Genomic DNA, 24,876 nt, shown 5'->3' with positions numbered 1-24,876 from the left:
TATAGCTGGAATCTTTTGCCCTTGGTGCATGCATTGTGGCCGACTGATTGAATTAAACTGACCATGTTCACAACGCATTCTGTGCCTTTATTTCATTTTTTTGGTCACGAGCTTCATCAGTTTGTGCAACCCCATCGTTCCTTTCTTCACCCAATCCTGCTTCTGTGCTACATTCCTCCATTACCGATGTCCTATACCCCTCACACTCTGACCTTTATTCACTTATTCTGAACTTCAGTAAACTGGGGTAAGTGTGGTGCACTAATGTATTGTCTTTGAACTCTGTCGCACTTATTGTTGTCCAGTTTTCCCTTCGACCACATGCTCTCAAGCGAGTGATGCCTAACCCTGGTGTTTCCGCACACTTTCGCTTTTTCGAGCTCAGAGCTCTTTTTACAGCGGATGATCTATGAATTTTTTTGAATATACTGCCTGTTTACCGTTCCTATGGACTGCCCTCTAGCTTACGCCCTCCTGAGGCTACGAAGGTCTTGCTTCACGGTGTGTGAAAGAGAAAGTCAGATAGAAACATCGACGAAGTGCCGAACTTACCCCATCATGTACGATGTTAGGAAGCCGATCGTGATATACTCACTATACGATTGTGTCTATGCCAGCGCTAAGTGGATAAATCCGTTTGTACTACCTCCAGCGTCACTCGCCTGAAAGGATTCTGATGTGAAATCTCCGAAGTTACTGTGGCCGCAGAGACTACCACTAGCCGGCCTATTAATTTTTGAGTTTGCTTGCTGAACATTTTGATGACGATCACCATGGTCCCTTCCTCAGTTGCTGTGCAATTCCCAAAAATTGGCTTCTCAATGCAACTGATTGCATGCTCCAGGGGAAGCTTAGCTGAGCTTATATATTTATACACACGAAATTCATTTCGTCCTTCCAGCATTCTACTGTTGGTGAACCTAACTGTAAAACTCGCTAAAATGCACAGAATATTTCGGAGCGATGAATTTTATTCGGACTATTCCTTTGCGATCTCGCTAGACGCCTGAAGCAACAAAAAGGGGTGATAAACTAGTTATGGCCAGTTGTTAGAAGCTTTGAAGCCCTTTTACTTGTAGTTAAAATGCGCAGTGTTCACTTATTTTTGCATTCACCATTAATCAGGCTCGAGCAACTCCAAAGCAGAATAACTGCTCAGCTATCCCTTTTGCTTATCTGTTTTTACTTTCCTGGTTGGATCGTTTTGCTGAACACACTACGACAAGGCTTTTCATCAGGGTGCTCTCTCGCCTCACTGTCATTGCATTGTTTTAAAGTGCCTCTGCTTCGGTGAGACTGTCTGTTGACGTTGCTAACCCATATTGTGATAACGTCTAGATTTGGTGACCGCTCCAGTGAATGCTGCTGCTGAAGTGTCAATGTTCAGTATTGGTGTACTTTGTTATGAACGTGATAAAGTATCAGTACAGAAATGTAACTGGGATGAATTACCTCAACACGCGATGTGTCTCAAGTTGGTTCCAAATGACCTTTGATGGTGCTATTTTCGTTATTATCACAGTCCTGGCTTAATCTCATACATCACATTGATGTGCTGTCTCGTGGATCAGTGACGTTGCCTTTGCGCGCAGATCCTTTGGCGGGCTTTCAGGTTTGATCGTCATTATCTCCGAACTGCAGCTTAGAATTGGTATTAGGTCCCTCCGGTAGTTTTCACTTCAAAGAATACACTAATGAAACTAATCACTCCACTTCACACTGTCGGTTTGGCCCAGTCGTGTTTAGAGTGAATGTCTTGACCCAAACTGGGCACATTCAGACAAAGCATGTATTTCAGACGTGGCCCTGTTGTGTAGCCAATAGAGCTCTCGTGAGGCGCTGTAGTCCTGCGATGACAATCCACATATATGATAACTCCACGACTCTGAACTTTAGAAGTACGTGTAGTTTTGAACTCGGACGCCGATATCAACCGCACAGTTCACTGTTTAAGTCCACTTTTGTTTCTCCTTAACCGACTAACATTTCATTGTCTTGTAACTCACTGATCTTTGCACCTCTGAAAACTTGAACACGTTATTATCGGTGTTTGTCCTGCGTGTTAGCCTCGATTTTGTCTCTGCTACTACTTGCTTCCCAGTAGAGATGTCACACGCCGAATTTCCAACAAATACCTTAGTACGTCGTTATTCTTCTAGACCATTGTTATCTGACAACGCAGGATTTTCTAAAGGAGCTCGACCAGCTCCTAATGTTGCTAGACGTAGTGACCCCCTCATGAGTGAGCAGCATACTCGGCCTAAAGATGAGTTTGTCTCCTTGAGGCGCGGTACATACTCCTTCAACAGATGTGCCCTGTCTGTTTGGTCGAATTTCATCGCTACAAGTGTCGCCTCTTTACATCACTTATTTATCAGAATGAGCACCTCTAGAGTTCACATTTTCTTGTTCGGTTTGAAAGACGGTGAGAGTACTTCGGAGAAAACCTTTTCGCCAAATCAAATGTTCTGGAGAGCTGTTGAACAGAACGGTCATTATGGCTGTTGGGTTACATCCGTTCACGTGCCCACCACTTAATTACCTCTTCCAGGATGAAATCCCGTTTTGCCTGTTTTTTGATATCGTTAACTAGAAGAATTAGATAGAAAGTGAGAGATAGGAAGTTAGCTCCCCTCGTTTGCACTTGAATGCGACCCTATCTTTAGAATGGCGATCCCAGAAGCGGGGACCTTTAAGCGTGTAATTAGTTCTTTTCTTGGCGTTTCTGTGTTGAGCATCTCACCTATTGTTGTCTTTCGGTGGTCTAGTTACCTGTCTTCTAGAATCAAGTGATTTGCACTTATGTGTTCATCCAGTCAGGGGGCACATTGTATCGGTAGTGGGCGTCGCATATGTATACCTGTCTTTATTCCGTCACTGCTTGACAGCGTGATCCGCTGGAATAACACGTATTGGAGTGGATGAAATAACATACTCTGTTAGGTCGCCTGTTGGAAATTTTCGTTTCTAGCGTGGGGATATTTGTAAAGAGGTTAATTATTGTGGCTGATCCGACAAACAGATAAACCGGCCTCATATGGAGTTCCGTGAGAATCTCCAATGCAATAATATATTTTGTTTCAATTTTTCGTCCTTCGAAGCAGCTTGTGTTTTTTTTCATCGAGGCCTTATTAATCATTCGGTAACGTGCAGCACCCTCAGATCGTTGTGCTCCATCTACAACTCAACGCATCCTCTCCTCATGTTGTCTGTGGCGCGTGTGTCAGACGTCAGCTCCTCGTCTTGTTCAGTACAAAATGATTTACCAGATGTTACCGGTAACGAAATCAAACTGCTTAAGAGGAGTCACAGATAGAAACAAGGATCGATAGTGGATAAGCCGCCTTACTACCAACTAAGACCCAACCTACTCTTCTCAGTATACACGTTTGAACCTCAGGTACAGCCACCTTGACCTCAGGAACATCCGGGTCCATCTGAACGCTCCGGCGGTTCGTTTACTTTTCATTGTGGATGGAATTGGACGTGCCTCTTCAATCTCCGCAATCAGGCACCTTGGAAGAACCAATAGTGCCTGTTTGTATTCAAGATGACCACACGTGAAATCCTACCAAATGCAGAGATACTCGTGTGTATATAACCAAACACGGTTCAGACAGCAGGATGTGAATTTCACCTCGTCAACTCTATGGTCGTTCCGCATAGGCTGGCCGCTGTCCACCAACACGCGCCGGTTCTTATGTGTGCAATCCAGTGCTCCATTCTTAAATTTCGCGTTAGATACATGAGGACCCAGGTGGGATAGTCTAGTCCCCTTGTACAGGCTTACTCGTACTCGCTGCAACATTAAAAACAGTCTCCTCTTTCTATCACGCTACCGGCTGTGTTAGTGCGGAATTCGGCTTTTACCGCTGATCTAGATCATTTGATTTCTCACTACTTTGTCATGTTGAATCTCGACTATCTTTTACCTCCGGCCACTACTGAGAGTGAACTGAGTGTGCATTTGGTTTGGCCCTTCCTTCAAAGTGGCACTTTTAAGGTGTGTGCAAGTGACTACAACCTACCGGTCGAAATGGACAGTGAGAGCGTGAATGTGGGACGTTATAAAAGCCTTGCTTCCCAATACATTGGCGATGTGGATCTTGTGTATGAATTTGGGAAATGCAGCGTATCTTGGTTTTAAGGCATCCTTATGTCCGAAAGGGAGCGTTGTCTATCTGCCAGTTTGACGCTGAAAGCCCCTATGGGGGGATGGCGTAAATCTAGTAAAGGGGGGCCAGATAGCTCAGTGGTTAGGGCGCGAATTTACTGACCGGAAAGTCCTTGGTTCGATCTCTGCCTCTCGACTTTCCCCGTCTAGGCTTGGGCAACCTGGCAGCCCTCGTGCTCCCTTCTGGTGACACGGCAGTTAGGCACCGAAAGGGTGCTACAGCTGAACGATACCGAGTGAAGTGTTGTGTGGATTAACGTATAACTCTTTATGTTCCTGAAAACTCAACCGCCTACGACCGGTTTGACCCTTCTTGGAGCTGAGTAGGTAGGCGAATTCCTCGAGTTTCCCTCTACCGTATTTTCCACTTGAACCCAAATTGTATGAAATCAGCGAAATACACTCATCTGCGTGCCAATTCGGTTTTCACGTGAAGAACATCATATTCAAGAACTTCAGTCGGGTCACTCTTGGGAACCAAATTGTTGGTGAGTACATTTCGATTGCTAGTGTTAATGGGAAACGTTGAATTTGGCGGGTAGACTGTAATCAAATGATCCGGTGACGTTTGCTTTTAGAGTGGAAGGTAACTGGAGAGTTATCGGTGTACTATGAGGCCAAGTGATGATTCCGGTTACTCAGGTCGAGGAAGAAGGTTTAGTTTATCGTTTCAGAAGAGCTTGATAAACAGTCGCTTGTTTTTATTTGCAATCTATTTTATTTCCAATTGATTGAAACGTCTAGTTTAGTTACCCCGCCATCATCTTTTGATTCAATAGTCGGACCCACAAAGCCCTGGGAGAATGTGAAGTTTTGTTTTTGAACCCCACTTTGGGCTTGTGATCTCTAAGTTTGATCAGCACGGTACCAAATTTCAACGTTTTCTTGTGGGAGTACGCACATGGCCACTGACCCATTAGTCCGACCAACTTAGCTACAGGGGCTGTCCCAGCTCGAAAACAGAAAACAAGTCATATCTCACCCCTGGTGCTATTATCCATAGCAGATGCGTTGGGGTCCCATCGAACTCTTCGTCGGTTTTAATTCTGCTTCAACCGCATCTGGTAATTCGCCTTCAGTGACAGCCAACCGTTGGACTATCACATCGTGCGTTTTCTTCAGGTGGCTCTTTTCTCGAGGAAAGCAGCATGACTGCTCTGGCGTATGTGGATATGCTGTTTATCTGAAGGAAACGGCATGCTTACTTCATGTTCATTTAGCGGAGGACTTAACTTCCAGATCGCCTCGTAATACTTGAAAATAATCGCTCAATTTCGATACCCTTTCGGTGCCTAGTTGCCATACCAGTCGTTAGCTTGAAATTTTTCTGAATGCTCCCCTTGGCTTTTCTTGCCAAAAGTTATGAAATTAAGTTGTACCTAGTGCAGCCCGTTAGCTAATTGCGTCATACCACGTCAAACTTTTGCTGGCGACATACAGAAAGATCTGAGTTTCCATACTAGCAAAACGGGCTACCGAATCACTGAAAGTTCTAGTATTCAATCTGAACTGGTTGCTACTGATGGGGAGGCACGCGAGTAGTATGTGTTGTTCGTAGAATTTCGCTTTGCGTCTTTTGAAAAGGGGAGATCTGTTGCGGAATTCGTGGAGTCACTTTGTAATGTTTGCTTGGATTTGACCGAGGAATGATTGGAGTCAATGGGTATCCAGGAAAGTTCAGGAAGACGCGTTTGGGAGAAGATGGTGTCCAGTTTTTGTAAATAAGATGCAAATTAGAGTTTTGCTTCCCTGTTCAATGGACTGTAACCGGTCAGTTGGTATTTCCTAATAAATAACTCTGCAGCGAAGGCCTTCTTCCTTTCACCGGTAATATCTTCTGAAGGGCACTGCAATTATGGAACGTCGGTTACTGTTATGAAGTTTAGTCCATATGTCAGGGAGAGCGCTGAAATGTAGCTCGACTAGTCCGAAATACCCGTATATGCAATTATAAGTGTGGAAATCGCTCTCTCGCGGTTGCTCAATTCTAATGTGGTAGCACTTAAACTAAGTTTTGTTTCATCCGCGACGGTTGAAAGCTCTGAGCTTTATTAGTCTTTGTTAGTCATCAGAATTGGAGTATGAATCAAACCCGTGATCTTTGGTCTACACAATGGCTCCCGAATTAATTTTTGTGCGCTTGTATTTCGCAATTGATTCTAAAGGTTTCTGTCCAATGATCAACAGCCGGATACCTTCAGTGACCTTATCAAGCTCAATGCGTGATGACTCCGGTGGGTTTTGTGTCTTAAAGTGGGGGCACGGGTCGCATAGCGAAGTTTTCTACCCATTCTACTAGGACATCTGTGTCTAGCAATTGCACATAAGTTAGTCTTATTACTGCGCGTGGTTGTGTTTAGGGGTGAACTGCAAATCTTGCAGTCTGTGATGCAATTAGTTCGCTTTCGTTGGCGGACATAAGGGTAAATGTGTGTCCGTATTCACATAACAATATGCATTGGATCGATCGCATCTGCTCCATGCTTTCGTCTGAGGCTCCTCCGCCCTTAGAATCTGCAACAACGTTTCTCGACAGCTGCGACCTACTATATGATCCCACTAGAAATAGGCCGGTTGTTCCCTCTATGAAAGGGTCTCTTTTTCACCTCTACTGATTGTACTCTGATCCCAATATATGGCTCATATTCCTTTGGTCGCTAACCACCGCGCACATGAAGAGCACGAATGTGTGTTGTTGATCTTCGCTCTTTCCAATTCGTTCTTGCTGACTGCTATTGATTTCTGTTTGAGCACATTTCGGTCGTTTTTCTGAATGAACTCTGCTGGTGTGGGTACCCCTTACCACTTTGTTTAAATGAAGCCCCCTGGGTGAGAAAGCTCCGGCTTCTCCGTTCTGTCTTGGGTGTTTATCACTCTGATGGCTCAAATCTCTCTGCAAAACCGTGACTGTCTTACCATTCTCTGCATCCTTAACTTTTCGCATATACTGTTGTTTGCCATAAGTTTTCATGGAGTTTCACCACCTTTTAATCGACAAGTTTAAGCTTGATTGTCGAACTGCATAGGCGACGCAGAATATGCGAGAAGCTTCTGAGGTGGAACCGATTTCGGATTTGGAATCAAAAATATATCACTTCAGAGAACTGACTCCCATTTCGTTTAGATGCGCTGTTCAAAAGGGCAACCAGTACCTATTCATGCGGAACATCAATAGATCTGGACCCATTGGATAGGGCGCGCAGCTACTGATCGAAAGGTCCATGGTTCGAAGCTAGCCTTTATTGTTCTTTTCTAGGGGTGGAAAAGACTGTATCGTAGTCCTCGTAGCTTCATTGAATTGTGCCGCTAAATAGCTATTATTTTTCGCAGCCATAAGTTTTACGAGGGGATTTACCATCTGGTTGCCATCATACATACCGCTACAGATTGACAGGGCTATAGATGAAGGTGACCTTGAAAGTTTGCTCTATACGAAAAATTGTAGTTCGTATAAAGGGTCTAAAAGGGGCTCTACAAATTTGGTGGTAAACTTGCGGATCAATCCTAAAGGTGATCTTCACCTTGCAAACAAAATGACTGTTGACAACCACCTCTTTCCACCACAGCGTTTTGCTGTCCTGCACGATAGCACTTGTCCACATATTGCTTGTTTCCACTAGCGTATGCCTTTTAACTCATTACTCAAATTTTGAAAGGTTAATCCGAACGGGCACTGAAATCTTATGGGATCTATAGTCAGAGGCTTAATACTTTTTCCCGTTTCAATCCAGATGGAGCTGAACGTTACTTTCACACAATATTCACGTTTGATAATTCCAAGTTTACCCCATACCTTATAAATCATCCCCTCATAACGTAGGTAGTATTTGAATGTCAGTAAACTTACGCTCCTAATCTGAAGACCTCCGAAATTCCGGGAACTTCTGCAGTGACAGTGGTTTGCGTTTTTGTCAATCTAAACCAAAGCTAGAACGATTGTGTAGTCGACAGTCCAAGGATGAGGGCTTGTATACGGGACGTAGAAGACAACATCAGATTGGACCCGTCTTTTTCTTTACCTCCCTGTCCACAGACCGGGCTACTAGTCTGCTCTATCCAGGTCCTAATTCGGTGGAAGAGGATCCGTTCGCTCTCAACTGGCTACAACCCGGTTCGACCGGTTCGTTAGGGCGCCATTGGCGTCCAGGTGTCACGGGTTAGTGTTGTTTGCACACCTTCGCACTGATGTTGCTTGTTCATCTGCTCATCTGATGTTGTGTTCCTTTGCGCTTTGTTTCGGTGGTGATTGAGCGTCATTGCACGCGTTTTGTTCTTTCTTGGTTCTGTGGTTGTTGAACTAAGTTTTTGGACGCACTTCTTGATTTCCTGTACTTCCCTTGCTCTGAACAGACACGCTTTTCGTGGAACGCCGCACCTTTGTCTGAATGCGGCAACCTTGTGGGATTGAACATGACCATAAAAGTAGCCAAATCACTCTCAGTTGGTTTAATTTCTTCCCGCACACTAACTTTGCTCCGGTGTCGGTGATGATAAATGGTGACACGTGTCATAACTTTGCAGATAGGGTTTATTAACATTCATTTCATTCTGGTTTAGGACCAATGCACTTCCTCTGTTTCTATTCCCTGTGTGTGATTACTAGTGCACGCAACATCCAGGAGTCATTGCTTCCACCCATCACTTACATCGTTTGCATCACGTTACTATTGAGTGCTGAATTTTTTGCCAACTGTTCAGTGGAGTCCTGCCATCGTTCGGTAGTGGAGATAGCAAGGTGAACTGGAATCGAATCAAATTCTGCTCACTTGTTGAGCTCATGGTATATCTTTTTCACTTTTTGCCTAGTCACGATCGACTAATAAAATGTGTCGGGATGGTGAAATCCAGGATGTAAAATTAATGTGAATACTTTGAGAAAATGAGTCGAAAGTTTTGAAGAAGATGGCTGTCATAGTAGTAATCATTCTGCTCTTCATCGATTAGTTGCATGACAGCCCTGTCTTGTATCGTGCCCCATCTGGACACCGTCAGTTTTATTTTAACTGGTTATTTTAAAAATGGCCACGCATTCGCAAGTGTGTTGAGCATGGGTTGCAGAGCGTTCGCTTATCGAATAGTGTATGATTGTCCAGATTTGGCACAGGTTGGACGAATTCCTGAGTTCCACTACATTTTGTATGACCGCCCCCAACTGAGCTATTCCCCGCTTCGTTGTGTACTTGTGAGCACATACGCTTTTTTGCTCCCGCTACTAATGATATTTGGTTTGTTCCTTACTTCTATGCTAACGATTATAGAGTAAATACAATCATATGATCCTACAGTCAAATTTGCTAATATATTCAGCTGGGGCTTGCAAACTTTCCTAATATCACAATGTGAATTTGAGCGCAAGAGCACCTACTCGAAGTTTACATTTGCCATCTCGCATGTCATACTTAATGGTTCTGCAATACTTTGGTGCTGCCGAGTTTTCGTAATTACTGTCCTTAGTCTTACCTTGTGCCTGGCGTGTCATTCTACCTCAGTCGATGTCTGTCCGTATCTCAGGACAGGTATCACGTCAACTACGTGACGTCGCCATTAGTTCGGGTCGAAAGGTGCATCGATCAGAATCTCTTTGTAGCGGCTGTTTTCATTATACCATCATTTGTGTGATGATCCTAGTACATAGATTCTAACCGCACTTAGAATGAAGTTGCCGGAATATGTTTTGCGTATTTTCCGTCGTACACGTACACCGTACACTGCGGTGGACTCCTGCGGAAATCAGTCGTCTTCCATTCCACGGACAGCCGTACAAACCACATGCGCAGACACTACGGTTAAGGGCAATGCTGCTGTGAAACCATACGTCAGAAGCAGCCAGTTCTTGGTCCTGAGGCTTCTTGGCAAGGGGTCATTTGGCTCTGTGTACTTGATTCGTGACCGTCAGTCCAACGAGTTGTATGCGCTCAAATCGATGAACAAGGCAAATTTAGCTAGCCGTCGACAGACGGTGGCAGCCGATCGCGAAAGGACTTTATTGCATCGTATCAAATCTATGTTTATTATTCGGTTGTGTACCACTTTTGAAGATTCGACTGACGTACACATTGTTCTGGAATACGTGGCTGGCTGTGATCTGTTTGAATTACTCCGCAAACACCAGCGTTTTGACGAGCCAGCTGCTCAGTTCTATGCCGCTCAAATCTTTATGGCCCTAGACTATTTGCACAGTTTAAACATTTTGTACCGGGACTTGAAGCCAGAGAACGTGATGCTGTGTTCGAACGGCTACGTAAAGATGATTGACTTTGGTCTTTCCAAATTCGTTCCCAAGCGGACCTATACGTTTTGCGGTACCCCTGAATACATCCCTCCGGAAATGATAATGAATCTTGGATACGGTCAGTCGGCCGATTGGTGGTCTTTCGGAGTATTACTATACGAAATGTTGTCCGGAGTGACCCCGTTCTATACAACAAATCTACGGATAATGTATGACCGGATTGCCTGCGCACGTTATAAATTCGCCCCTGGGCCTTTGGTCAGTCAGGCTGCACGTGAATTGATTCGGAATTTGTTAGAAGTGGACCGCTCTAAACGTTATGGTTGTATGTTACGTGGGGCTCTGGACATTAAGAGACATAGGTTTTTTGCAGAACTGGATTGGGACTCCTTGTGTGCACTATCTCTGAAACCACCTTATACAATAGAAGCTCCCAACAATCCCGAAGGTGGTAAGCCAATGGATGAAGTATTTGGTTTGAGTTCGGGGCAGCACAGTGAACATTTCCATGGGTTCTGATGGTATTTTTGTGCCACTGACTTGGTGCTTTTGTGTGAAACTCTCTGTCAAGGATATCCACCTTCTGTACAGGATTCATTAGCAAAACAAGCAATATTCAGTCCCGTGGCTTCTGTTTTAATTTCTCTAGCATGGAATTTTTTGTTGGGGGCAGAATCCAACTACATGCACCACAAACCTATTTCGCCTTCCACAGATCCACACTAGTAACAGCATTATAATACGGACAGACCAACCGGCGCGTGCGGAGGCACCTTTGCAGAGGAACTTATTCACCTGGACACCACTTTGTGCTGTATGCTTCGTAGTCCGTTGTGTGTGATTGTCTGTCAACCACTTCATTGAGCTTTATTAGCGTAGGCCGGAATCCCAACGTTCACCTTTTAGGACGAGACTGTGGAACAGCCTTTTCTGATTGCAACTGTGGTACAGCGATTTTCTTCTAGACAACAAAAACCAAAATCTTTATATCCTTCAGAAAATTCCCCTAAACGCAGTTTGGTCTTGCTGTCTGTTAGACGGAACCCTGCACGAAAACCACTCGTAGTAAGGTGCTACTACGGACAAGAAACAACCTGCACGTGATTGGATGACCGGGCGCTTGCCGGTCCAGCATCAAGGTGAGGTTTGACTGGTCGAAATGGGGGACCCAACGGCCAATCGTGATTCAGTGTGTGCCGAATGCCGGTTGCCACTGGCGCATCCACAAGGCGTTAGAATTTCCAAAATTGCTTCGCACACTTCAAATATGACGCGTTGTACATATCTTGTTTTCAGCATCTAGTACAATTTGGGCACCCTCGGTGTTTCTTTTGTCGAAAACGCTATCTTCGGAGGATCAGATTGAGAGCTGAGCTGAAGTATTACTGTTAATGCGGTCGGCGAACAAAGACCCACGATTTCTGTCGAATTTAATCAGCTTCGAGAATTAGTGCAACAGCAGCAAAACCAATTTGAAGAAGCTTAACTGAAGTGCATCGAATGACTGGCTCAGAGACTGCATGTCCAAACACCAGTGGTCAGGACCAGTAAACCTTCTGTTCAGCTGGTGCAGGCGCGGCCTCAATCGTGAAGTTCACATTTGACCCTCTATTTGGTCACACTTTTGACTCCTGCTTCAAGCGGTGCGAAAATGTGTTCTATACTGCTTTTTCCGAGTTCGGCGGTGGATGTCAAATCGGATTGTTCCTGCGGAAACTGGATGCGCCGGAGCATTGAGAGTGTGCAAACTTCACTCTATTCAATTTGACCTCATTTGTGATGAAACAGTCAGAACACTCACATATTCGGTAATCGAACATCAATGTTAGCAGTGCCTCAAGCTGGTAAAAAAAGATTATGACGATTTCATCACATTGCCGTTGTTAGTCAGGAATGCGAGCATTTCAGGCTCAGCTCAGTGACGGAGGTTTAGTTCAAGTGCCTGAGTTTTATACATCTAGTTGTCCCAAGATGTAGACATCAGAACCCGGCTGCTTCACAGAATTGAATAGGATGCTGATATGAATTTTCAGAGTCTTACTACCGCATACCGATACCTCTTCAACCTGAAGCACAACACGGCTATGATCGGTCAGTCACTTGCCACTTCCCGCAGCTGTGTCCACGCAAGCGCCTGCAGCCACTCAAGGAAGTCAGACAGCTAGCCCAGTGGAAAACATAGAAGGCCTCCCACAAGTTGCTGATATTGTGGTGAGTGGTATTTCGCTCGTTATTGCTGGTTCAGGTATCCCATGTGCAGTTGTCATGGGCACAAATGAGATTTATATCGATCTGAGATCTCTCAGCCGCCACCACACCGCCGTGCAGCCCCTAAATCGTAGTCCGAATCTGTGACTGCGACATTCGCTTTTAATTTTGCTTTCCGAAAGGGCTTTTCGTATCAACAACGCTCCACTTTTTCTGTAGCTTGATACGGGCTCCCGGATCACGCTGCTCAGTAAACGAACTTGGAAACGAATTGGTAAGCTGCTTATGAAACCGACTGTATCGTGGGCCCTCAACGCTTCTGGGGCAAGCTTAATTTGATTGGCGAGGTTGATTGCTTCGTAACCTTTAACGGCTCGACGGCCCGAGAAACGTGCTATCTCACGCCGTGACTCAAGCTTTATCTCATGGGACCGATTAGCTGAATCTTGGAGAAACCGGTCAATTCTGTTTGCAATCCCATCCGCGCATCACTCGGACGTTCCATTGAGCGAATTCTTCTTTCAAAGCCTTCACTCGAGGACCTGCTGCAAAACTGTGCACCCATGTTCGTCGACGGACTTGGACTGTTCACAGGAGCGAAAACCAGGTTGTGCCTCCTGCCCAATGTCAGACCGGTTTTCAGGACGAAGCACCGTGTACCGTAATGCAACATTGCCCATCGTTGACCAGGAACTGGACCGACCACAGAAGGCCGGTGTTTTCCAACTGACCAACTACTCGGCATGGGCCCCACCGATCGTAATGGTAGAGGAGGCTAACAAGGTTATCCGCTTGCCTGAAGGATTCTCCATTGGTCTCAATGCTGCCCTAAATACCCGCTAGTACCCTCTGTCTCTTCCAGACGACTTGTTCGCAGAATGGGGTAAATGTTTTGCGAAGATGGCTTTGGCCGAGGCCTATCTCTAAATCGAGGAATCCATAGAACATTTGACCATCAGTACGCACTGGGTTCTTTTGCAGTATACCCGACTGCCGTTTGGCGTCATGACAGCGCCAGACGTACTTCAATAGATCATGGATACGGTGCTGAAGGATGCCCTGATGTTGCTGTCCATTTGGACGATCTCATTATCTTGGGTTCCTAACCCGAGTGATTGTAACAGCGCCTTGATTACATTCTTGGTAGTATTCAAGAGTATGGCTTCAGAATGCACCGAGAAAAGTTCTGCGGTCGATAAGCTGTGACAATTGCATCACTGACTGAAACCGGAGAACATCTGCGTGATCAAATGCATGCCATCACCCACAGTTACTATCCCTCAGGTCTCTCGTCGGTCTCGTCAGTCACTATAGTTCGCTTCCGCTTGTCATATATCGCATCTGAGGTTCACCGAACCAGCTGCTCACCAAAAGCCAAAAATGGGCATGGTCAGAAAAATACCAAAGCGTCTTTGGCTCGATCAAACCCATGCTGACCTTCGATTTGCTTCTCACCCAGTACAATGTCACTTGAAATTGTTGTGGTATCGGATGCTTCGTTGGCGTTGGTGCAGTGATTTCACGTATATTCGCCAACGGAAACCAGAAAGAAATTAGACACTAGTCGAGCGCAACTGCAGTCGGATAGAAAAAGAAGCTTTGGCGAACGTGTTTGCCGTCAAAAATTTCCTAAAATGTTCTACGTCCGTCCGTTTACCTTACTGATCGGTCACGAGCCGTTCCGTACTGTGTTTGGTATATGTCATCAGCCGTCTCGAGTAATGTGCTACTCTGCTTCTGGGATACGACTTCAAGAGTGTAAAGCAGTTCACCATCAGCCTCGGACAGACCGGCGCACTGATGCATCTCATTGATTCAAGCAGGCCAGAACCAGAGGATACTGTAGTCGCAGCAATCGTTTTGGAGCCCTATGTGAACCGCTTAGTGTTGGTCGAAATTGGGAACCCAACACCCAATCATGATTCGACAACTGCTTAATTCCGGTTGCCGTTGACGTGTCCACAAGGCATCGGAATTTCCAGAATATTGTCGTTGCGTACCCTTTAAGTAAGATTGGCTGTACATGTACGTTTAATACAATCTATGCACCCTAGTGGTTCTTTTGGAGAACACGCTAGGTTAGGGGGATCAGACCGAAAACTGAGCTGAGGCATTACTATTATTACACTGTGCACGAACAAATCTCCACGGAGTCCCCGGTAATTTATTGCGTTATTCGGCCTATATTCGAACTTCATTTATTTCGTTCTCATTGTTTCATGCAGGCCTAGGTGCCCACAGCGAATTTATTCCGGTTGGTATTTATTGCTGCTGCGATGATATGGTTCCTAGATCAGCTCTAAGTGAAACTCACCGTCGGTCTCCACTAATTGGCGCAACCCGGTTAAGTTGGGTTGAATACGGTTGTTCTCTTCATTCGGTGTTTATTGCTGAGTGAAAACCAGCCTTATCTCTCGAGCTGTTGTTATGCCTGCCGCTAACGCGATCAAGTGTTACTATCTTATAAGACATTTAAACAAAAAACATAGTCCTGGTAACTAGTGTATAGGCTTAACTTGAAGCAGGCCTTCTTGCATGCGTTCTGTTAAAAGTCGACTCCGTGATAAAAAATGAGTTCGGAAAAATTCAGTTCCATTTGAGGATTCATCCTCTTAATGAAGTCACTCTAGCTGGCGCAAATCCCAAGTAGATACTGGTCTCCGGTTGAAAATAAAAGTTAGCCATCTCCACATGGATAAGTTTTTTGCTACGCCTCACTCATGCAACTGTCAGGTGGTACCCGAGCCTATTGTCTCGACACTGTCCCAAGTTGCCATTGGCTAACTGACGCACTGAGTCTGCATATATAAGTATTTTATGTGCCGAAAACCTGGATTTTTCTTGATGGCTACTGCACTCAGTGCAACGGTCAATATTCTCATGATATGTAGGGAAGGGGTACGGTGACAAAATATAGTTCGATCAAGTCGGTTCACGCAGGTTTAATTTCACTGAACCATATGATCCACGCACGAACTGGCGGAATCAAGCCCATTCTTAAGAGGTCTTCCATTGTTAACACATTTTTCACCCGACGACAGCTTTATAAACGGAACCGTGTTTCTACGATGGTGTCAACGTGGAACTTCGGAAGGAGAAGCATTTTGTGAATTAACTTTTCAGCACGAAAGTTTTACACGGGAATCTTCCTCATGTCGACCCGCCGTCTTGCTGAATAATCAGTGTCATTGGCAGATTTCTCCACACTACCGTTAGTTTAACTACTTAGTGACAAGGGTCTAGTTGTTTGAATGTAGCGGGTAGTTGCGACACGGACGGAGAGTCATGGTAGTAAGGAATGTGGCCAAGTGATAGAATTGAAGTTGTTGTTACATTATCCTACACTTTCGAACAGATTTCTTTTACTCTATTCCAGTTAGGCAGTTGCATCACTGTTCTGGGTCACCATGTTGCCCCAGTTCCATGTCTCAGCTACAGGTATGAAAAGGACTAAGGTTTGTTCGGTTCGCCTGCATCATTCGCTTGAGGAAAGCTGTTGTACACAGCTATCGACATATGCGTTGTATTTTACCAGCAGAAGCTAAGCGGGTAATGCTTATTTTATTTACCTTCAGAAGAGGAAAGTTCTCCCATTGGAGATCTTTTGGCATCAATCGAATGTATTTCGAACGCTGAATGCCCTATCGGGAATTTCCACAAAATGACACTTCATTATAGATCGATTTTTACAAAAATGTTTAATTTTTGTTTGACCTGGAATGAATCGGACTACGGATTAAGGTGACAATCCTCTAATCCCTGTACCCCACTTGCTCTAACACGGAATGGCTATGCTGTCATCCTTTCAATTTCGCTATCCCATTGTGCTTGCCTTGGAGGCTGGGTGTCATGTATCACATGTCTGTCGATGATACAGTTAATCAACCTCAACATTGCTTACCTCTCCGGTTTCTGCTTACAAGTGAATGTTTGGACTTGTGTATTTATCTTGCTGCTTGCTTCTGCGATTGCCTCACTTAAGGAGCCGGCACGCACGGTTCAATTGCGAGTTTCCATCACGGTCTCAGTCTGTTCTTAGGCGTGTTACTCACTCTAATTGCTCACAGATCCGGCACGTAGGTCACGCACAGCTGGAGAATTCATTCTCTGACTAGCCAAAGTCAACCTATGAAGCTCAGCGCTCTGCCATGTAGAAGGATGTACCACGACTGTGCATCAGATTGTGATTCAGTCTGTGAATTTAGCTAATATTGTCACTTCGTCCCATTACATGTCCCGATATATTAAAGTCGAGAGGAATTGTCATGGTTGGGTATTCACAACAGTCTTTCTTTATCTCAGCTCCTCTTGAGCATTTAGTTGAAGTTTTTCATTTTCCCAACTGTTCCATCTGTCTGACTAGGTTTGAGCGGCGTGCCAGAAGATGCAGAACATCCGCATGAAGAAGTTTCTCGAGATGTGAGAAGCCAAAGACGACCAGCTAATATTGCCCAGGTATGTTCTTTTCCCCACCTCATCAGTGGCTACCGCTTTTAAACTTGCGCGATCATTCATATAGCGAGCTCCATTACCTCTGTCTAGTGCGGCCACCCTACTTGACCGCTGAAATTTGGCCGTCGTTCAAGCCGTGTCATGACTGTGTTGTCTATACGTCTCTGGGGACGTTAAGTATCTATTGGAATGTGGTTCTGTAATCAACATGGCATTTCCAGCGTTTGATTCTTATTTGGGTAGGTTGATGTGTTATATCAAATGGTTGAGCAAAGTCACACGCAGACCTGTGTTGTTAGTATTCACGAATTCACCCTTTTGATCATCAGCTCTTTGAGACCTGGCACAAACGACTGTTGAAACAAGCCACGCGGCTTCCACCACTTTACCGATCCATCTGTGAAAATCGTGCTGTGGTAAGACCTGATTAGGTATGCCGTAGTTGTAGATTTCACCAGACAGAAACTGATGGCAGTCTTTTCTAGTTTTTTCTCATGTTTTGGGTTTAAGAGATATATGCTTATATGTTTCTTTCTAACAAGCATGCGGACGCTTAGAAGTTGTCAGCAATTTGGCCCTGTATTTACAGGGACGGGTGCCTTTTAATAAAGTCTTGGTCGTGATTTTTGGAATGCCGGGTTCAACTTCGATTTCTTGTCCCTTGNTGGCCCTGTATTTACAGGGACGGGTGCCTTTTAATAAAGTCTTGGTCGTGATTTTAGGAATGCCGGATTCAACTTCGATTGCTTGTCCCTTGTTTTAGGCTCAAGTATAATATCAGGTTGTTTTTGGATTTGACCGCTCCTTGTCATCTTCCACATTCCTGGAGGTCCCACACCAGATGCACTAGTGCATCTCTTCCAATCGAAATGATGCGTACCTCTCATCCGTTTGCACGTCCATTCTTCGCTGTAAACCAAAATGGTTTACAGGAATAGGCAGTGAGCATATTTCATGCTAGCGGAGGTTGTGGAAATAAACAAACTGCTCCTCATTTACACACCGCCCTGGAGGTGAAGAATATGTTGTTTTCATTCGGTGCCGAAATTTGACCGCTCACATGGCGGTCGGCTGCATAAAAATTGTGTCACCATCACCATTCGGTATTACCGTGAGTGAAATTTGCCTCCCTTGAAATAGTTTTTACTCTATGCCACACCCATTGGTGCGTGTGACAAACCAAGCGGGATAGGTTTTCCCTCTCCGACTACAGTATTCCTCCGGAAGTTGTCCGAGTTGTGATTTGGTCTTTCCGGGGTCGCAATATTCAGTGCAAACTTAATAGGATTAATTCAGAGGTTTAAAGCTGACCTTATGAGATGAGAGGACAACCACATCTTGTGGGGAAAAGGGGAGCTAATGCACAAAAATGAATGTTGCGTGAAGAAATACAAAAGATGGCTCCAGGTTTCCGATATTGAACTATATACATGTCCAGGAATTGTTCCGGTACTGGATAGAATCAGAAGGACAGGTTTATTGCATTCATCACTGACACTTACATGGCGTGTCCAATGAGATAGGATTCACTGGCATACAATGTATTCGGACCAATACCTGCTAAGACTTGAGACTCCCGTCAGGACTTCTCAAAGTGCCTCATCCTCGTGAAAAACATATTCGTGTAGCTGGCGTGTCGGACGAATTAAGTGGTAGTTTCGGATGCGTGCGTTGACGTGTTCATTTGCTCCTACTTTGGTGTCATCTTACAGATCAAGAAAGTGAGATGGACTTTCTTTCCAGAGAGGTTCACGCTTAGTAGATCCCATAATGCAAGGGTAAAGCTGAGAAGTTGCGTGCCGTTTGTTTATCCATGTGAATACTGCATCCTGGGATTCGGAAATCAGAGATCAAGCGGATTACGCATGTGGAATACATCGTGGAGACTGCATAGCAGCCGACAATTAGACTTACACGTCAATGATAGCAAAAGCATGCAAAAAACCTATCGCAAAACTCAGTACACCTTTACAAGTTGGAAGTAAACCCTCAGTTACTCCAGCTACTCCGTTTGTTTACACATGCTGTTTGACCGGGTCAGAGTAAGTCGGGTTTAATACTGCACGGACAAACGTGTTTGTGTTGGCTGTGTAGTCATTTACACCCGATACAGTGCTGTAACTTGAAATGACTGGTGGAACTTGTTGATTATGTATTTGGAACTTTACGGTGTTTGCTTTCCAAAGCTTTCTGCATGAGAATTCAGTTTGAAGGAACACTCAGGTTTAATTATAGTCAGTTGACGAGCAGTGAGTAACCATCGGTAGTTATTATGTGCATCTTGCCTTAGAAAAATGCCACGAGGCGTAGTCTTGAAGCATGTCTATTATAGGAACGATACCGTTTAAGAAATATAGGAAATAATTTCTCGGAAACTCGAATCGTTTTGTTCGATCTCAAGGGAGGTCAACTCTTCAGCAGGTCATTGTTTCGGCTTTTCTACTTGCTAAGCAGAGTTGAATGGAACAGCTATCCGGCTGACACACAAGTGCATACAAATACACCGAATCTTGGCTTACCGTTTTTTGCTTCGACCAGACCCTGCACCTTTCGAGCCACTATGACATTCTCCATCATTTCGTCCAGTTATAAACAATCTCTCGTTCCCCTTCGGCTACCAGGCCTATCTCAGGATGATTGCTCCTCCAAAACCCGTGCGGACCAACTCACTTCCGTCTGCCTACTCAAATCTTCCGGGGTCTCCTTCCACTCCGCGTTTAAACATGCCATCACCATTGGTAATGAACCCCGCCGTAACTCCCGTCTCTACTGCGGCAGGTCGTGTCAGTTCCCGCAACTAGGTAGCGGCCTAGCGCTGTTCTTTGCTGCACGACACCTTCGTTTTGTTGCATGACGCGTACCTCGCAATATCTATCTGTAATCGATCGTACGCTTGTGCATTTGGTACAGATTCTGACCTTGTGTTTGCCAAACATTCGGTAAATGCGTGCCTTATGTATGTGCATGGATTATCCTGGAGAAGCTGAATTGGAGTGCATCCCGCTCGGTGGTGCAAGACCCTGTGTGTTTGTGTGTGTGCATGTTTATGTATGTAAGAGTGTGGCACTGATGGGTATGCTGACTAAATTGGGCCGCTACACTCCAATGATTCACTCCCTTCCTATTTCGATTCGTGTACTAAGCTACGTGAACCTATCAGGGTTTTGGCCCATTTTGGGTGTACTTCTTACTGGACGCTGTTTTATGTTAATCTTTAAGGCTCAAACGAGGCACTGGTTGTGCACTTTTTGAGGTGAGTTTTCTGTGGATAGCTGTGGACAAGAGAAGATTTGGTGTCCGTATACTGCAACACGAAATCCGCATATCTGAAGCCGCCCCAGTTTCGTTAGTCAGGACACACCAATAATGAACAGTAATACTAATCGTTCAGCCTCTGTAATCTTTCGGTGCCTAGCTCTCGTGCAACTGGAAGGAGGCAGGAGACCTGAGATACCACCAGGATACCTAAATCTAGCTAGAAATGCTAGGATTGAGTTCGGACCACGAACTCAGTTATTAGTTTCACACCTTAGTCGCTGAGCTGTTTATAACGATTGAAGATTGCGCCCGAACGTATCCATTGTTTGGATTGAAGATTATCCTTGGCAAGCACACACAGATGCATACAGACGATATCTGAACTATATCGCATTCCTCAGGTCGGACGTTTTTCCCGAGTCTTCTAGTCTTGACATAAATCGTGCTTATCTATGAGCAACCTAGTTAGCTATAACTTCTTTCGTTTACGTGACTCCATTGAAATGACCTAAAGCAAATAATACTGAGTTACTTCCGTGAGACCCAGACCCACGCCACATTAAACGACAAACTCTGACACTACTTCGCGTCAAACTCCTGCCGTCTCCACTAATAGTTCGATGTACTTTCTCTTTCGTTGGCATTCATAGATAATATTCGCCAAAAAAGCATCAAGGCCAGCTATCACTAGTGCGGGCTTTCGAGTGGTCTGCACATTCCTATAGGGATTCGAGGATATCTATGATCGTTTACATCATTGCATTGTATCACGGAAGGTCGCGCTAGACAACTTTCAAATTACTGGTCTTGAAATATCCGTCCCAACTGATCCTTTCATCTCAGGTTACTGTGCGATTTTACCCCCACGCCGTTTTGCCAAGATCCTGATTGCCGAGCCTTATTTAATCGATCGAGCTTGCGGGAGTTCAGGTAACCATGCGCCTAGTCGACTATTACCGTTCAAAAGCCTTGAGGTTTCAGTTTTATTTAAATGACCACTTTCCATGAAAAATACGTAATCATTAGCTAACCCCGCATAACAGATGTCAGTTTAGTACCCATCGACTCGTTTTACTAGAAGTCCTAACAGTTGCAGAGAGGATCGGGCAAGATGGCTTCCGAGGAGGTTGATTTTGATAGGCAGGCTTGGATTCATAGCCTATATGGTTCATATCCAATTGAGGTGTCACTTTAATCGGCACAGTGCGGTTAGGTGGGATGATGAGAAATCACACAATTACCCTAATTGCGATGGTATATTTGTTGTGAGCGTATTTCGCTATACCGAAGACCAACATTTCGGAGGTGCAGATTCTCTAGCTTAATCTGGTTGCAGATGTCCCTGTGTGTAGTTGCTACGTAAGCTAAATGACCGGATATGCCGACGTTGGTTTGTTCGCTGAGCTGCATGATAGCAGATCGAATAGGTGTAGGAGTCTGCGGTGCATCTTCATAAACGCACGTGATGAATAGCCTAAGCGAATTTTCGGAAAACAACGCATGTACTAAATCCCCTCAACAGCGAGACATCAAATATGCAGGTGATATACTGAATGCGTCAAAATCCACGGCAGCCATATGTTTTGATTGAAAACCTCCTGTGCACACAATACCATGTGGTGAATTCTGATAAAGAGGCGTCATAAATGGTCAGAACTTTAGGATTCCAGTCACAGCAGCAAACCAAACGAGTTTTTTAAATGTATTCAGTGGCTTGTTTGCAAAAGAAGTTTGGCATCACTAAGTCAGCTCCACTTTGTCGCACTTTGTTTTGCTCGCCTTCGATGTGTAATTTGTGGCTGAGGAGAGGCGAACCAATGTTGTGATCCCATGATGTATGTTTACGGATGATTTCTGATCAATTAGTCGTGTTCTTTAAGTTGTTCCCAGTTCCACTTGTGTCTTTTGGTTGATCGAGTTCTTGCAGTTGTCTCATCAGCTAGTGTAACATAACTTCGTCTCGACCACACTGGCTGATCCTGATTTTCGGCCGACCGATGCCGTCCCGGGAGCGTATAATAACTAAAGCCAATCAACGCAAATATGGTGCACAATCGGTTGCACCGTTTCTTAACCGCTCACTACCATATTCGAGCCCTAGCTAGTGCTCGAGGGATCCGCAGCTCAAATCCACTTTCTTGCTTCCTTCGTGGATTAGACATGCTGGAACTTTTCTTGTTTGGATTTTTTGTGTCTTTTGAAAAGGGTTAACATAACTTCGTCTCGACCACACTGGCTGATCCTGATTTTCGGCCGACCGATGCCGTCCCGGGAGCGTATAATAACTAAAGCCAATCAACGCAAATATGGTGCACAATCGGTTGCACCGTTTCTTAACCGCTCACTACCATATTCGAGCCCTAGCTAGTGCTCGAGGGATCCGCAGCTCAAATCCACTTTCTTGCTTCCTTCGTGGATTAGACATGCTGGAACTTTTCTTGGTTTGGATTTTTGTGTCTTTTGAAAAGGGTGTCACTAATGACTGCTTTGGTTAGTTGCTTGCTTTGAAGCTCTTAATCCTATCCAGATTGGACACTACCGCAGCTAGGTTTCCTTTTGTTCATTCACCATCCATCCCTATTTTTCTCAGACTATTGATGTCATTGAAGGTAAACTATCACGAGTAGCCGATGACACGGGGCTTTACACACTGTTGAGATGTTTTCCCGGAATTTGGTTGGGGCACCTATGAGCTTTCAGTTACGATAGGTCAATTTGCTCCATGTCAACGATAGTGGTATGAGTCCTCAGCTTTCCATCCCGATAACCATCCCGGACACGGTTTTGGGTCCAAGGTGCGTAGCGGTCCCTGTACGGATTTCCATCCTAACACCCGCCAATTGTTAGTCTAAATGACCCCCTCCTCCTCGGAGAATGGGTGTCTCTTCCTTGATTAGACACCTTGACGACCGGCAAAATGTTTTGATCCTTGAAGACATTGACTCTTCCGGTTGCTAAGTTCTGTTTTCCAGACAGTGTAAAGAGAATTGGTTCCGAAACGTCTCGGAGAAATCTTCTTTAGAGGAAGAGGTTCATTATTTCATCCCCTGTGATAGTGTCTGGTCTCAACGTTTGCATGGTCCCTTGGCGATTTTGACAGCAGGACACCATGGCTGTTTTACTACTACTTACGCTCTTACCGGAGCATTTGATTCCTTTTGTAAAGAATAGTTCGGCTGTTCTTTCCGGTTGTTTGTGCACTTAGCCACGGCAGATAATTGAACTCGGGCATTCGCATCCACAGTAATCCCGATAAATTCTTTATGGTTATGAAAATACGCACGTTGTTGAACTTGTCTCTTTGTAAAGGTCTTTCGCCCTTACCGACCAGAAATGGATTAATGAGGTAAGGCTCTCGACGTACACTCACGTATTGTCACTACTAACACCCTTCTACTCTCCACTGCATTCAACTCACCGGGTGTTTTCATTTTTCGAGCACTAATGGTCCACATAGCACTATTCAGCTTGACTACTTTTCGAAGCTGTCTCTCGGCATAGCCTCAAATGGTTGTTTCCTATTTTATCTGAAACAGGATACCGTCCAACCAGTGACTCGACGTAACTCTACCCGCCGCAAAGATGCCACCCAAAACCGTGTATGCTGACGATATTGGTTTTTCCTCATGCAAGCTGCCTACAATCGTCATGAAGTGTTCCAGAGCAGAATTTTCTCGGTGAATTTCGCACTTTCTTGGTCTGTCTCACCCGTCTGAGTGACCGTGAACCTACAACTGAGTCAAGATGACCTCTCCATCACTATTCGCGTATCCTCCGTCATCCACGGTCTTTGTCATTTTCCTTATCCTTTTCTCATCGTTCTCCTTTCCGTATTCAGCAGCTGCTGCCTTTGACTGGACACAACTTCGGTTTTTCTTTCAACTACAGTACGTGCCAGTTCATTGATGCACATGTGTACAGCCTATTTTTCCTTCAAGCAGTCTGCCATTCATCCCCCATCAGCAGATGGTTTATCCTGTTCTTCTCAACGATTCCTTTGATGTGCGACCTGTGTCTATGTGACGATTCGTTCTCAGATCTGCCAAAGCCTCAGCAGTCTATCCCCTAACCCATGTATGACAAACTGTTGTTGTCGGCTCCTCCTTAACACCAAAGCTAAACATCCGCGCAATAGGTATTATACAAACCAGGTGCCCAACAATACACATACCGCTTTCCCTATTATGTATGTCGCTTACCCGTGTTTTAATTGTCCAATGTACAAAGCAAGGAGAACCCAGTCCGATTCACCGTTTTCAAATTCTTTTCCCCTCAGGGTTTCGGGAGAGCGTTTTAGCTTGTGGTTGGTTGGAAACCTGCATGTGAGATTCTGTTCTGAGGACAATTTTGATGTCGCGGGCAGCCCATTACCGTCGTTAGTTTTCGTACTCGTTAGTATGCTGAGTTAGCATGTCTGAGCGCTAAAACCCGTATGCTTTGATGCTGGTCACGTGCCCAGTTCCACTGCGGTCGCCTATATCACAGCTCATCGATCGATAAGTGAACCGATCCTGAGAACACACAACCATGTCGACTAAACGTGTAACTCATT

At 44.9% G+C, this 24,876-nt stretch overlaps 1 protein-coding gene across 1 annotated transcript in view; it reads left to right on the top strand.

Moving 5' to 3' along the window:
• The window catches only part of T265_10587 (hypothetical protein), a gene marked incomplete at both ends in the record, with an annotated part of 39,609 nt that extends 15,038 nt beyond the window's left edge, over positions 1–24,571 (top strand). The window contains 4 exons of the mRNA XM_009177004.1: positions 8,208–8,330; positions 9,952–10,857; positions 16,978–17,069; positions 23,861–24,571. Of these exons, the coding sequence (XP_009175268.1) occupies positions 8,208–8,330; positions 9,952–10,857; positions 16,978–17,069; positions 23,861–23,932 (1,193 nt within the window). The remainder of the gene's footprint in view (positions 1–8,207; positions 8,331–9,951; positions 10,858–16,977; positions 17,070–23,860) is intronic.
• Between the last annotated feature and the right edge of the window lie 305 nt (positions 24,572–24,876).

This window comes from Opisthorchis viverrini, assembly GCF_000715545.1.
Source record: "Opisthorchis viverrini unplaced genomic scaffold opera_v5_383, whole genome shotgun sequence".
Taxonomy (NCBI): Eukaryota; Metazoa; Platyhelminthes; class Trematoda; order Opisthorchiida; family Opisthorchiidae; genus Opisthorchis; species Opisthorchis viverrini.
This window is presented reverse-complemented; position numbering and strand designations above follow the sequence as displayed.